The 16,238-nt window shown below is 35.8% G+C and overlaps 1 protein-coding gene across 9 annotated transcripts in view; it reads right to left on the minus strand.

The window, feature by feature from the left end:
• The window catches only part of MPDZ (multiple PDZ domain crumbs cell polarity complex component), a 160,749-nt gene that overhangs the window by 124,308 nt on the left and 20,203 nt on the right, over positions 1-16,238 (minus strand). For 8 of the 9 annotated variants that reach the window (XM_070480511.1, XM_070480517.1, XM_070480514.1 and 5 more), the window contains exons 2-3: positions 11,529-11,607; positions 9,167-9,333 (exon numbers count right to left, since the gene is read on the minus strand). In XM_070480511.1, the coding sequence (XP_070336612.1) occupies positions 9,167-9,333; positions 11,529-11,544 (183 nt within the window). In that variant the 5' untranslated portion in view covers positions 11,545-11,607. Of the gene's footprint in view, positions 1-9,166; positions 9,334-11,528; positions 11,608-12,002; positions 12,175-16,238 lie in introns of all 9 variants that reach the window. The other variant, XM_070480510.1, reaches the window with a different exon arrangement.

Genomic DNA, 16,238 nt, shown 5'->3' on the forward strand with positions numbered 1-16,238 from the left:
AGTGTTCCCTGTTTTGGTTTCAGATTCCACACTGCAACTAGCCTCTAAGAAACTAACAAGAGTTTTGGTGCCCTATCAAATAAGGATAACCACAACTATCTGGAGGCTATATACACCCCTCTCCTTTTCCATCTACATATTCATGTGAAGCCATATTTTCTCATATTCATAAACTAAAACAACAAATCCAAACAGATCAAATCCAGAAGCAGATATGAGAATCCGTTATCTTCTACTGAGCCATGTTAAAGAGAAATGCAAAAATATAAAACAATGCCACTCTTTTCACCGATTTTTAAATGTAATGGGCTTATTACTGTTATTTTTTCTGGAATACTAAATATTTACAACAGTTTGCAATTTTAATTTCTAACCTGATATAAATATTGATGGATAAAACCACAAAAACAAAAGCTCATTGAGGTCCTTAGAAATTTTTAAGAATGTAATGGGGTCATGAGACAAAACAGAGAGCCACTGCCTTAGAACATTAAATCTCCATATGAAGAGGAAACAATAAGCAGAGAACTGGTATTTACTGAGCTCCTGGTAAACACTAGGCTTAGGCCTTACATTTTTCACATCCATGCTATTTAGCTCCCATTTTACAACTAAAGGAGGAGCAAAAAAGGGCTCAGTCAACATGAATGTATATATATATTTTTTCCATTTATTTTTATTAGTTGGAGGCTAATTACTTTACATCATTACAGTAGTTTTTGTTTCATTTTAAGAAATAAACTCATGCTTAAGATCACTGTCAGTCTCTTAACAACACTACAACACTGCCAGCATCTGAGAGCAGATAATCAAAACGAAGGCCTCGAGATAACCAGGAATTCCTTAAATTATGTTCATTATACTGTTTACAAGGACAGTGAAACAAAAAGCAACAGAGCTTTGTGATTAAGACCTGAGCTCTGGAGTCAGCTTGCCTGCATGCAAATACTAACTCCCTCACCTAACCTCTCTGTGTTTCCATTACCCCTCTGCAAAGTGAGGAAAATATTATCCTCTGCTAGATAGTACTGTCGTAATGATGAAACATGGAAGAGCTCCTTCCAAGTTAATTATGATGATGATGAATGATGAGTGATATATCTATTTAATATGGTTCCCAAGAGATAAAGGAGGGGTCTTCAAAGTAACTTTAGTTATTTGGCTAGTTTACTGATATTAAAAACTAGTTCTCTAACAAGGAAAGACAAATTATTAATGCACAACAGTTCTGAATATTCAAGAACACTCATGCAATCATTAATTAAGAAATTGTTTACTGAGTCTGAGTTAAGTGTCATGTTAGGGACGAGGTATTCAAAGATGAATGTGTCATGGATTTTATCCCAAAAATGGGAAATGGACTCCAAACAAACCTCCAAACAAATGAATTCTACAGCCCCTTTTCACGCTTGTTAAGAACAAATGGCGCAGTGGCGCGCAGCATATACACCACTAGTCTAGGCATGTGTGTTGATGTGTATTTACAGAATGTCTTTCCTTTATTTAAATCTCAACACTTCTGTGCTTTCTTAACAAAATTTCCAAAGGAAAAGACTGTAAAGGATGTAGCTTGACCAAAAATAATATTCTTATCAAAGTATGCTGGAATTTTCTACATTAAAGGGGCAAAAGTATAAAAATTAACTTTATTTCAAATGTCAACACAGACTTTAGAAATTGAAAATGTAGACAAATGACATGTTAGAATGTTTGCAGTGTTTTTTCTACCAGTCCCACATTTCTAGAAGACAAAATTGATTCACTCTTCACAGTCTGCTTAGAGAAAAATAAAAATAAAACCGTCTAGACAAGTATAAATATATGGAAATGGGCACATGAAGACTGATGTTACTTTACCATGCTGCCTCTCCATCTTAATATTACTCTACCCAGTCCATTTACTTTAAAAGTTAGCCTAATTATAAATAAAAGCAGAATGAAACTTCTGGTTTATATTTGAAAGGATTTCTGATTAAAATTTAGGAGGGATACTTTGAGAGAAACAGCAAATCTTAATACATGTGAATTTACAAAAGATTTATATTAACTGTTTTTTTAAAACTTATTTTTTCTTTATGTTATAGAACTAAGGATTTAGAAAAAGTGCAAATTAGAAGAAAAAAACAAACAAACATTGACTTCAGGGTCACACAGACCTAGATTCTTCCCCTAAATCTATCAATGAATAACTGTATGGTCCAGATAAAATCTCTCTTAGCCCCAATTTCCTCACTGGACAAAGTGGGGAGAAACCCCACCTCAAAAAGCTGATGGACTGAATAAATGAGACAGAGTCCATAGCACACAAGAGCTTCCTAAAAGGAATTGTTCTTACTGTTGTCATACTTCAAATGCAAATCAACCTCTATTGTTCTAAATTCGTGGGCTAAAAAACTGATTTAGATTATACTCAGTAAATTTCTTATTTTTTTTTCCCTCTTCTCCAAAGACCATTTAACTTTGTCACAAAAACACCATACAATTAGCACCATTTGCTGTTTTAGACACACATGCATACTCAATGGCAAGATGGTGCTGCATTTTAATCCAGCACTGTATAAAAAGCTTGAACATTGCCTTCTTGCCCAGGATAAAACAAGAATTTTAGTCCCTTCAAAGGCTCTATATTTACAAACTTTTAGTTAAAGGAACAAACATTTAAAAGCTGTTATTGTACCAAAAATAAAGTATTTGAAATTCTGACAGTAAATAAACTTTATGGTAAATGCAAAAACATGAGACTCAACTCCTCTCGTAACTTCTCCTAGATAATGTACATCGAAGTCTAACAGACACTTTCCTGTTAGCCTGCTGTAATGCTCGATCATAAAGGCACAACCATTTTAAGGGTAAGAAAAATATTTTTTCATTTTCGCCAGCAACAGCAACTGGGAAGAATTCTATTTGACTTCTAGATAATTCTTGTTAATGGGTTGAGGCATATATTCTTTCTCTCCATTCCCCTCCCTTCACACCAAGTCATAATTTAACTTAAGCATTCTTGAGAGACAGTAGTCATTTCCCTTTTCCTGACAGCAAGCTTACAGATGAATCATCTTCATTTCAGTCTCAAATTAGAAACCATCGACACAGGGTTATGTTTTCATCTTTTATATAGGTAATAATTCAGGCTGAGGAAACACAGGCATTTCTGCTCTTTGAGACAAGAATTACACAAAATAGTGGGGGTTTATTAATTACCTAAGTCAAAACAGAGCAATCAAGTGCTCAATTATCAAAATTTTCAACTTTTCATCAATCTAAAAATCATAAATGTAAGAAAGCATCAGAAGTGCTGATATTACTGCTTAAAAGCAGCATACCTCAACACTTTGGCCATGAACTTGATTTATCGGTCCTACAAATAAAGAAGAGTGGCTCTTTGGGCAGGCCCCAGCATGGTGATGTTCTCTCTGCTGATGTCAGGTATTTGAAAGTGACCTCCTGAAGTTTACTGTCATTGCCTAGTGGTTCAGACAGTAAAGAATCTGCCTGCCGTGCAGGACCCAGGTTTGATCCCTAGATCAGGAAGATCCCCTGGAGTTGGGCATGGCAACCTACTCCGGTATTCTTGCCTGGAGAATTCCATGGTCAGAGGAGACTGGCGGGCTACAGTCCATGGGGGTGGTAACGAATCGGATACAACTGAGCAACTAACACACATAAAACTCTGAAGTACACACTGCCTGCCTGCTTCTCTAGGTTCTATAAAGTGTGTTTTTGTTTTAAGACAGAGGATCAGAAAAATATACATGGGGTACATTATCTCAGGCATGCTTTAGCAGAAAAGTCATTACTAAATTAGTGTGTATCCTTAGTATATTTCAGACTTCAAACGATGAAAGAAACAGCCCTTTGAAGAATGATTCATGTATTTTACAATTATATGTGAGGGTCTTATCCATCAAAATGTCATTAAAACCTTTACCTTCATTTTATGTTGTATGTTTTTTACTACAGTCTTTAAAATGTGCAGAAATAAAAATAAATAATTGTTAAAATATTGTATTAAATAGCATAGTTAAGAGATAAAGTTGATACAACTTCAACTTGTTACAAAAAAATTGATATGGAAAGCTGAATGCAAAAGAGCAATGATGATTAAAAAAAAAAAAAGCACAAAGAAAACAACAGAAAACCTTACTAAAGCCTTCATAGTTTGGCTCCAAAGTTTCCTCTTCTATCAATAGCCTCCCATATCCTACTGCTCTGATAACACAGGTATATCCATGGCTCTCTGTCAAGATTTGTCAGCCTCAGCACTGAAGACTCTCTAAACCCAGTAATTCCCTGTTTGAGGGGCTGTCCTCTGTATTGAGGATGTGACCAGCATCCCTGGACTCCATACACTACATGCCCCTAGCATTGTCTCGCCCCTCCAACCCACAAGCTGCGACCATCTAAAGTGTCTCCAGATACTGTTCAGTGTCCCCTGGAGAGAAAGTGTAAAATGACTCTGAACTGAGAACAGCTCTACATTTGTAAACACTCTTCCCATTACCTGAAATAATTCCCTCTATCTCTACAGAAAACCTTACTCACTTTTCAAAACCCATCTTCGATGTGAAGTTTGCCTCCAGTCAAAGTTAGTAATTTCTTCCTCTTCCTTTTATACCACTTAGCTTATTTTTCTATTTAATGACATAAGACTATATATGTTCTTTCCCTCTAGATAGGCAGAATCTCCATCTTACTTATTCATTGCATTTTTACTTATTTTAAGTGTTCAATAAAGGTTTATTACTAAATGATTATGAGCTTTCTATTAAAAAACAAAACAAAAGAAACCATGAGCTCCCATAACCTTCCCATTGCCAAGGGGAAATTTGGTTTATTGAATGATGTCTCATATTGAGCAATATACAATCATCTGGTTCTTTTTTGCCTTTGTCCTGGGAAATGAGAATTAAATTATATACTCAATTTTAGCCACCCAAGATTCTTAGTATATCTAGTTCTCTAATATTTTTATTTGATCTTTATTTAGATTTACCTTTGAATCATCTATTAGGATGTTTTGCCCTCAGGAGTTGTCCCAGATTTTTTTTGGAATGTGAACAGATAAAACTTAGAAACACAGAAATATAAAACCACGACTTTTATACCGTAAAGACCATATTTTTCGAGAATAAAAATGAAAAAGGACTGAATTACTCTAATCCACACTGAACAGTAATTTCCAAAACTGGTTCTATGTTAAATCAATGTCTCTCCAATAATTCCAAGAGATTCATAATATTTCATAGAATTTCCAAAGAAAAACTTAGAAAAATCTGTCTTAATTTTGTGTATATATACATATGCATCTAGATGATATATAGGTAAGCCAACACTTCCCTGTGAGAAAGGTGAACAAGCCAGGATCCTGGAAATCAAACAACAACAAAATAAGAAGTGCCATACTCCAAAAAAGCTGGAAATCCCTGACCAGGAGAAACCTCCAGAATACTGTGCCCCAAGGCAAATTTTCCAGATCAGCAGCTTTTGTAAGCCTGATATCCACATCATTTCTTCAATGTTAGAATTGGTCTCTGTAACCATAATTTTTAAAAATCTCAGCAATGACAATTTTAAGTATCAGTCCTTTCTAATAAAGTTAATAATTTTAAGTCATAGTTTTCCTACAAATAACTCAAGATAAAAAGACATTTAACTTAGTACCCTTAGTCAATTCTGAAGGCGAGGCAATTAATTAATCATGAAAGTAGAATCCACCTATATTGGGCTGGACAAACGTCACAGAATAAATATGCTAATCAAATATCCTCTAGTCTGACAAGTTTCTGTTATTAAATTGCTAACGTGTTTATTTCCTCCACAATAGTTGGATTGTTGTCATGAATATGCATTAAGCCCTGCAGTTATTAGCCTGGCTGACTAGGTGACAGTGAGGACACTACTTGAGAATTTGCATTTGACAGATCACTGACACAGAGTCACAGTTATCCACCCCCCTCACTTAAACAGGACTCATGTAATAGGAAATGAACTGGAGCTATTAGAGATTATTCAAGTTTAAGAGCACACATCCCTTTAGCTGGTTAGAACAATACACAATGTGGCAGAGTTAAACAGAGGCATCAATTATACTCTCAGACCTGTTAATATTTTTGACAATATTTAAATAGCACATCCCTTCAGGCCATGGCTTTTTTGCCCTCTCAGTTACACACCTGTCAAGTGTTTAATTTGCCAAAGGGAAACAGTTTGATTTCTAAAGGCTGTCTTAATACTGAAGAAGCAAATTGGAAAAATTAAACATTATTGAAAAGAGGCAGTGAAAAGGATCCGAGGGGGAAAAAATAGTAGGTTTAATTCAACAAGGCATGCTAGCATCTGTCATTAATACAACAATATGATCATGTTCCCCATATGGTGAATATACCTTGGGCTTCTCAATTATTCACTCCCTTTGCTTTTAAAAGGCAAAATGATCACAGACAAAAATTAAAGGGGTCAAACTTTTCAGTAATACTAAAAGAGACAGAGACAGTAACTTGCTCCTATCATGCATATAAAATTAAATACTTGAAAATGTAATTTAGATGAAAGATAATAAAGAAAAGCTGGCCATTCATCAGATTTGTACAGCTACTGGATTAAAAGCACAAAGTTCACTCCTATGATGCACTACTTAAATATTAAATTACAAACAGTAATAAATTAGCAGTTGGTAAATGATATAGAAAATTTAAATCTAACATGATAACACTTAGAATATATAAGTTTAACTTTAAAACAGCAAATATTACAAGCTTTTGAAAATTTTCTCTAGTCTGGCAAGGGAAAAAAATTAACAAATGATTTTGAACTGGTAAAGAATGGAGAGTAAAGTGAAGAGTACAAAAACTGTGGGACATTATCTATGGTTTCAACGGACAGTAAACTCGTGGCATCTAGGCACTGTTAACCTTGGTCTGGGGGAGATGAGACAAGCTTCAGGGTCAAATGAGGGAAAGGTCTGTACCTTGGGGGCCAAGAAGTCCAAGTTCTACCCCTGGCTCCACTCTCTGAACTAATCTGCTATAATCAGCAGGGGATGAACAGATGGTTTCCACAGTCCCTTTCAGTATTTGAAGAGGAGACCAATGAGCCAAAAACAGGAAAGTCAAACACACCTACATAATTCACGAACATCACAGCCTTGAAATACAACTGACCCCTGCACAACACAGGGGTGAGGAGTGGGGAGAGACATCAATTATGATGCAGTCAAAAATCCAAGTATTATAGCTTTGACTCCTCCAAAAGTTAATTACTAACAGCCTACTGCTGACTAAAGTCTTACCTATAACATAGTCAATTAACACATACTTTGTATGTTATATATATTATATACCATATTCTTATAATAAAGCAAACTAGAGAAAAGAAAATGTTATTAAAAACATCATAAGGAAGGGAAAATACAAGTTTGTACAGTTCACACCCAGGTTATTCAAGGGTCAACTGTATAATAGCATTTGTCATTAATAAAATGAGATCACCCTGTCTGTAGCCCTAGACTACGGGGCTCCATAATATTATCCTCAATAATTTCCAAAGAAGTTTAAGTTGAATTACCTGGGACCCAAATAGTTTTAGATCCCATATCCTGGTTCCATTTGGAAAGGGTAAAACAAGCTCAACAATAAGCAGTCCTTTTTCCCCCTTCCTTTCAGCAGACCTGGTGAGTACAAAAGCTATTGCTCTTACATCAGACGAGACAGCAGAGACATTCTGACAGCTGCTTCACTGGCATTTCCTACCATAATCGCTAGTAATTTTTCTTTCAACTTTCCCTCTCATTCGAGTCACATTTCCACATAATACAATAAGGGGAGAAGGTATTTGTAAAACATCTTCACATTGTTTAAAAACCAGGTAATTTTCTATACAATAATTATACTAATAGCCATAATACTGGTTTCTCCAAAAGAATGTCAACCCATTCTGAAAATGAGTACCTGAAACCAATTTTTTCAATAATTTACAAAGGAAAGAAACACAATTATATATAATGAAACCACCTCTTTTTCTTAATTCATGATCATAACTTTTAAAATCATTAGGTACAAATTCACTTGAGGGAAATATTTTTAAAGATTCTTTTTGATCTATGTACTTAACTTGGGGGAGGGCACCAAAATAACTAGATTAAGAAGTTATATGACATTTAACAAATTCCTTCTCTATTGCTACTATTGTTCTTTTTCCATTTGGCAGATTTGGGGGGGGGGTTGTTGTTGTTAATTGAAGCTGTTCTTCAACTGAACTATGAAACTAGTCTTCAGGTTTCATGTTAAACTTTTAAGGCAGAATATTGGCTAGCCAGTCATCCATAACCATTAGATTAATGCTAAAAACATCAGAATGAGAATTAACTTGGGCTGAAGACATAATTAGATTAATTTCAAACCTTGTGAGGATGACAACCATTTAAAAACTATTTTTTAAAAACCTGAGAAATGGTGATTGCATTAAGTAAGTTCAGTGACCATCTGACTTCAGTTTTCATTCTGTCATTGCAGTATGTTTCAATTTTAATATAAACACTAGGACTTTTTAATGCTCATAATTTTTACAGAAATAAACACTGTTTTACATTTAGAAGTCCTAATGTTTATCACCATCTGATGCTGTCATGGGAGCAATTGCTACTTACACTCTTTTTAGAAGTGAGAATTGCAATTCCTCTAACTGATGACAATGTAATTATTCCTTCTACTGTCAATATAGAGGTGATTTCCCTTCCTTGCATACATGATTACACATGCAAATCCAGGCTCATCTGCAATCTTGTAAGTGTGCTGAATGTCTGAATTTGAATAAGCACAATCACATGAACCATGAGTCACAGTGATGACGGAAACCAAGCTACAACCACCCACCCTAAACATATTTTTATCATCTTCCTCTCCTGCAGGAACTCATTCTTCCATTTTCCCACAGCTTTCAACACAATGTCATATCATTTACAATATACAGCCACAACCATTAAGAAAATAACTGAGGGCATGGCAGGGTGGGGAGCCACAGTGAATATGAAGTCTCACTTGGAGGTTTAAATGACTTCATTAACAATTAATTCACACATACAAAACTCAGCCTTTCAGAAAACACAGGAGACTCTACAAGCTCGGGGCCATGCTATCCAGGCCTCAGGCGGGCACGCACAGCGTCTTACCTGGTCTTTCAGCTGCTGTATGGAAGTCTGAAGGGTCAGAATCTGGCTGAAGAGCGGGCTCTGGAGCACTGACTTGAGAAGGCTCAGCTTGTCTTCATTCGCTGCGTCCCCACGTTCCCTCAGCTTGGCCTGCAAGCGCTCTGCTGCCTGCACGGCCCGATTTTTGTCTGAACCAGAGAGCAGCATTAGTCAGCAACAGGATTCAAAAGACAGGCGTCAAACCATGCTTATAGAAATTCTAAAACTACTTCTTGGGAGAGCCGAAAACTGACTTGGAAAAAAGAAGGGACTAAAACAGGTCACCCTAAATACATTCTTCAAACCTTGAAGCCTCTAATAAGAAAGTTTGTTTAAAAACAGTCAACTGGTTATAGTGCATGGTATACGCAACTAATGGTAAATATGGAAACAAATTCAGACGATGCATATCTGGTATGCTTCTAATACCAGCTATTTCAACTCTTATAAAAACTAATTAAAACCAAACATTCTGTGATCTTATAAATGCTATTTTTTTTATTAAAAATGTATATGTAAGAAAAATGAGAAATATAACTAATAAGTAGAGGTAAATAATATCACTGATGAACTATAACATCCAAAATAGAACAATTTCATGTATTAAGAGGCAATGCATTATATACTTTTGCATTTACCTGAAAATACATTACAATAACACATATTCCTTCAAAAACACAATTTTTTAATGCTTGGAATGTCTTTCCTCCAAATTAAATAGCATATGTACATAAGCATAAAACTGAATACAATTTATTAATCACCTTGTATAAGGTACAAAGGTGCCAACGTTAGTATTTTCCATAAGTGTATCCTTAATAATCCTAACATCTAACATGCAAGACTCCAGACAGTTAAATGCTATCACAAATAATAGGTAAAACATCTCTCAAAATCCCACTCTCACTCCCTCTCTCCCTTCCATGCAAGTGAAGCTACAATTTTTAAAAAATACTGGAGAGTGCTCAGATATATGCCCTAAAGATTCTCAATGATACCTATTAAAATATATTTGCCATATCATAGTAATAAAAAAGAGTGAGAACTATCACTAGAGACATTTTTTGATAGCAAAAATATGATTACACAGGAATGGAGAAACTAAAATATTAACTAATGCTGATCATGAGTTCATGCACAAAGTTAAACACTCATATGCAGAATTTCAAAAGCAAACAGTAATAAAGGTATGCCTAACAACTGATTTTAGGTCATATTTCCCATGGTGTCTCAAAAAACAAATCTAATATGAATTCTCTCGTCAATTCTTAAAAGGTGTACAACTCAATAACAACTTACAAAATGAAGATTATAAGGTAATGGTTTAAATAATTCTGTATTTCCCCTTTGTTGCCCACTTTCTTATGAGGAACTTTCCTGTGTAAACTATTAGTCTTTACTCTTGTGTGATTTTAGTATAAAATAGGTGATGAAGGAAATGTGCACCCATGCATTCTTTTTTATGGTCATATTACCAGGAACAAAAGTCAACAATAATGATCCTCACGATTACAAAAACAGCTCCTCCTTTCCTGCCACCCACTTCCCACTACCCCTCAAAACCTGCAGGTGTCAAGGCATCAGCCATGATCATCAAGGCATCACAGACAGGTTCCAATACCTTCCAATAATCACACCCAAAGAGTTCCCTGGAAAAGGTGAAGACTGCAGTGTCAGATAAGGGACCATGATAGACTGGATATTCCATACCTGACATACCTGAAACCAGTTCTATAAACCAGCTTCTCTAAAACTAAAGAGCAGGATAGTATGTGTGTGTGTGTGGGGGGGGGGGGGGGGGGGGGGGGAGGAGATCAATACAGAAGTCTAGAAAATTTGTTGGATATTTCAACTTAAATTATCTACTGCAGAAATTAAACTGCCATGAATTGTCACTCAAGTTGGTCAACCTGTTCGGTATTGTTATAACAGTTTTACCAACCTAAAAGCTCAGTACTATTTAACCTGCCAAGAGTAAAGTAAAAGTAAGACATAGGCAATGACCTTCAGTATTAAAAATATTGTTACAATTCTGATACTATCCAGAAACAAACTTTAACCAGAACTGAGTTCATAAATCAGAACTGGGTTTACATTAAGCTTTCTTAAAACCCATATTTGGTAGGACATTTCATATGCTTTTAACTTTTGCTTATAAATGATGTGTTTTCATAACACTTCATATGAAATCATCTAAATATCAAAACACACTGCCCTAGTACAATGATAGTGGATTAAAAAAAAAAACTAACCAAGTTATTATAGACAGAATCTTAACATGCAGAACATATTCCCAATGGAAGGAGTTTAAATCATTATCAAAACAGGGAGAAATAGGTCTTACCTATAGTTTCTAACATTTTTTTTCCAAATTTCAATGTTCTTCTTTAGAATGATTATAAACCAACATCTACAATGGAACTCTAGGGAGAAAAGAAAATGAAATGGTTATGTTTTACAACTTTAAAGTTATATTCTAAAACTAAATATTTTAAAAAGCACTTGATACTACTATGATTCCCTCTGATCATTAAGATATTGTGGAGATAACTTAAGATAGTTTTCTGCATAGGCAAAAAAAAATGTATTCATTTTAGGATTTATTCAAAATTATCTGATATTTGCAGGTAATACTTATATAATAAGGTAAAAGGCATAAAATCTATTTTAAATAAGTTGGTGCTCAGATGCTCAGTCATGTCTGACTCTTTGGGACCCTTCAGGCTCCTCTGTCCATGGAATTCTCCAGGCAAGAATACCGGGGTAGGTTGCCATTTCCTCCTCCAGGGAATATTCCCAAACCAGAGATCAAACTCACATCTTTTGCACTGGCAGGCGGATTCTTTACCATGAGCCACCTGGGAAGCCCCAAGTAAGTTGGTAGAAATATTTCCTTAAAAGCTCCTCAACAGAGCCCACTGTAACTCTGGATTCACTTACAGATCCTTAACCAAAGTGGAAGGAGCTTACGGGGCTCTGAAGGAGAAATTCTGTAGGCAAAAGAAAATATTTTTAAGATAAAAAGCAGAAGATATGACCCTGCTGTTCAATGTTCCTAGTCTTAACTGGGAAGCCAATTCAGACACACCAATTAAGAAATGAACTGTGATGCTCAATCAGTGAGTGAGTGCAAGATATATTAAACCATGGATGAAAAACTGAATAAAGGAGAGCACAACATTCAAAAGATATTTTACATTTTTAAAATACCCTCCTGTCAATAATCGTTTTCCCTACTCAAAAAAACTCCTTCAACCCACAAAGATCTCATCTTTCTCTGATTATACTCATCTAACCTTTGTCAAGTACTGGATGCAGGTCTCCACTGACAATACCCACATCACTAACCCATCCTGAATTTCTGCTGTCCAACAGTCTTGTACAACTGACTTCAAGTTATATTGATCCTTCCCTTTGCAGAAAACCCTGAGTCATCAGAAGTCCGTGGGTCATTCCTTCAATGGAGAAGAGGAATTCAGAACCAGACAACCTCCTTTTCATCTAGAACATGAGATAGGGGACTTCTCTGAGAAGGAACAAGCTGCCCCTCTGTTTGAGAAAGAATGCCTTTGGGAGAAAAGGAAGAATCTGGTATGCAGGAGCAGATGCATAGACCATCAATGCCTGCACATACCTCTGTGTAAACTCTGAGAATAATACCTACTGACCTTTCTTAAGCCAGGTAGGATGTACAATTTAAAATGACTCCATTTCAAATAGTCAAACAGCTCAAGTACTGACATTGTATTAGTAAGTCTCATAACATTTTGAAAAAGTAAAATTATATACATGAGTGCTTGGTATGCACAATAAAATTTAATTCTATGCCCTTTCCCCTATAAAAACTTAACTCAGAAAGATAAAAAGTCAAGAAAAAAAGAGCACTGATTCTAACTTGGAATTAAGAGTGATACAGCCTTGAACAAGGGGCCTATCATATGAACCTTGGTTTCCTAGAAAACATACTTACTCTTTGGGTATGTTATGAGAAGTGAGATAAACATACAAATTTCCAGCTCACTGCAAAACACCTACCTCTCTGCTTTTATGATTAATGTTGGCCACATGTAGAGGAGCATTCCAATGCCAAACCCTGCATGGTTTCACAGGGAAAATATACGAAGATCTTAAAGGACAATGTAAGAATCCTTCATAAAAGAGCATTATTAGGTCCTCTCTCAAAAAATTATTAACTTCTGACAAACAAACAAATGGAAAGATACCCCAACAGAAGGAAGTTCAGGACTAAAACATGTAGTTAATGCAACCGCCCCAGAGGAAGCGTGACGGTAATCAAAGGGCATCGACAAGGGAGTCTGATGACCTGAGTGAAACTTTCAGCCTGACCATTTACTAGCTCTACATCCTTGTTATGTCATTTATCTGTCTTTTCTCAACTTGAAATCTCTAATTACAAGTGAATGGTATTCATAAAGTTTGAAAGAGTAAAATTATTTACACAAGTGCCTGGTAGGCACAATAAAATTTAGTTCTATGCTCTTTCCTCTATGAAAAATTAACTTCGAAAGATAAATAGTATTCATTGCTTGGTGGGGGATGGGGATTGGCCTAAGGATTCAGAGGCCCACTGATTCATGGAGTCTGCAGAGAAAGCACAGAGTAAACAGTTCTCAATTGTGAAAAACCCTGGCATCCAAAAGTTCACCTACAAGTCGGTTATGCGAAAGTAGAACTGCTTATTCTTTCAGAGAAACCCTTATCATAAATGTTTATATATATATATATATATATAAGCCTAGACTATTCTGCAAGCTTTCCAAAGACACTAATGGTTGGATGTCAAGAGGTGGAGAACAATAGAAGAAAATTTTGAGCTGCATTTCTTCTGAATTTTAAAATTTTTTGTCAGTATACGGTGGCCAGATTTAGCAAATAATAATACAGGATATCCAGTTTAATCTGAAATTCAGATAAATGAATAAATTCTAGTACAGGTATATCCCACACAATACTTGGGATATAATCGCACTAAACACTAACTTGTTGATTATCTGAAATTCAAATTTAACCAGGGATCCATTATTGTATCTGGCAAGCCTACTTATGTATGTATTAGCTTAGGAAAAATGCAAATTTTAAAAACCATTTTTAATCTAAGGACTCTATGCTTTCTGCAGAACTTTAATGACAAACCCTTTAAAAATCCTCTTAATGATTTTAGCTGTGACCTTTTGATTTTCCCAACAGCTGGTTGATAACACGAGTTCCAACTGAGGATAAAAATCAAACAGCTTCTTTCATTTCTTTTAGAAACAGAAAGTGATTAATTAGGAATCATTTTACTTTTCAACAAGTTGTACTGGTAATATGTAGGCACAGCTTTTGTGTAGTTGAGAATCAGTACTTGAAACATGAAACAAATCATTCTTGCCCAACACAGACTATATGGCAACTAACAAGTGAAAATGTCTTATGCTAAAAATAATTCTACTAACAGAAACTGCCCCAAATGCATACAATTTTCTAGATATCTTCACTATTTTGACTGTAAAAGGAGCACACCATTAGAAGAGATTGCTGCAATGGTTCGCGGCTTGTCAAAGTCGCTCAGCATCCGTTAATGCCTTTAAATTTAGCATTCGTCTCATTCTTAGCTGTCTCAGCACTACCTGAAGTTAGCAGACAAATGCAAGGCTATAGTCATCTGTAGGCAGCTTGTCATAAAGTCAATTGGCCATAACAGAAAAACTGACACTGGGAGTCATAATTCACATTCTAGGGTTACTGAACTACTGCTCCAAGAGCACAAAAATGTCCAACTACCCACCAGCATCATGCAATCATCCAACATAAAACAGTCAGCTCTTTTTAGCATCTGTTCTGTAGGACTTCTCCCTCATTTTTACAGGCTTGATCAGAAAAGCATTTGTGAACAAAATCTTCCTTTTCAAGTTGACATTTATGAATCTCTCCAAACTCCTTCAATAATAATAGAATTTATTCATTCTTTTTTGCTCTTCCAAATCAAAGAAAATCTAGTATCCAGGAACCTTGCCTTTAACATAAGTCAAATACTGATTGATGGTCTCACCCTTCCTTTATAAAATGGAAAGATAAATTACCTGTCCAAAATGAATATGCTGAGAGGGGTCACAAGCTTACGAAAGAATTCAAACTCTCTTATTTATTGATTCAGCAACTCACAGAGTGCCTACGTGATGAGCATGTTTCTGGGTGGGGGAATCAGAGGAATGAGGACACAGTTTGAGAACTCATGGGCCAATTGAGTGGAAGGGGAAAAAAAAAAGTAAACAGACACTGGAAATAATAAGAATACAAAAGAGAGATGCCATCAAACCCAAACTGAAGAGAAAAGGGAAAGCTTCCTGGAGGCAGTGACCCCTGCATGGAATTTTAAAAAACAGGTGGGAGACAGGACAGAAAGGGTGATGGAAGGGCTCCCCACACAGAGGCAAGAGCGTGCAGTACCTTCTGAGTACTGCAAGCATTTACTTAGGCCTGGACTGGGCCTGAAGGACAAGGAAAGAAGAGGTGAGGAGGCTGCAGATGTGGCTACAGGGTAAATCACTGAGGGCCCTGGGTACCATTCATGAAGAGTTTATTTGAAACTGCAGCTTCTTTTTCAAAGATACAGCCAATCTTTGGTTTAGAATGATCACTCTGGTGAGGGTGTGGAATATCTATAAAAGAAATAAAACCTGGAAGCAAGAAGACCAGTTAAGAAGCATTTTCAAAAAGATGACAGTGAAAAGTAAATGAAAATGGGAGACAGATCTAAGAAATAGAGCTGTAAGCAACAGGATCTGGTGATGTGAAGATAAGGCAGATGAGTCTAGGAAGAATCTCAGCTTTCCTGCTTGAGTTACTGATTGGATGGTAATACTAACACCATCAAGACTGAGAATATTTAAAAAAAAAAATAGCAAGTGATATGATGTTCTAGAAATAAAGCTCTGTCCTGATCAAGAGTTTAAAAGACTGAGTGAGTGTTACAGTGCCTTATAACACTGCTGCTGCTGCTGGACCCCCAAAATTCATATGTTGAAGCTGTAACCCTCAATGAGATTATATT

The sequence above is a fragment of the Odocoileus virginianus genome, chromosome 18 (genome assembly GCF_023699985.2).
Source record: "Odocoileus virginianus isolate 20LAN1187 ecotype Illinois chromosome 18, Ovbor_1.2, whole genome shotgun sequence".
Taxonomy (NCBI): domain Eukaryota; kingdom Metazoa; phylum Chordata; class Mammalia; order Artiodactyla; family Cervidae; genus Odocoileus; species Odocoileus virginianus.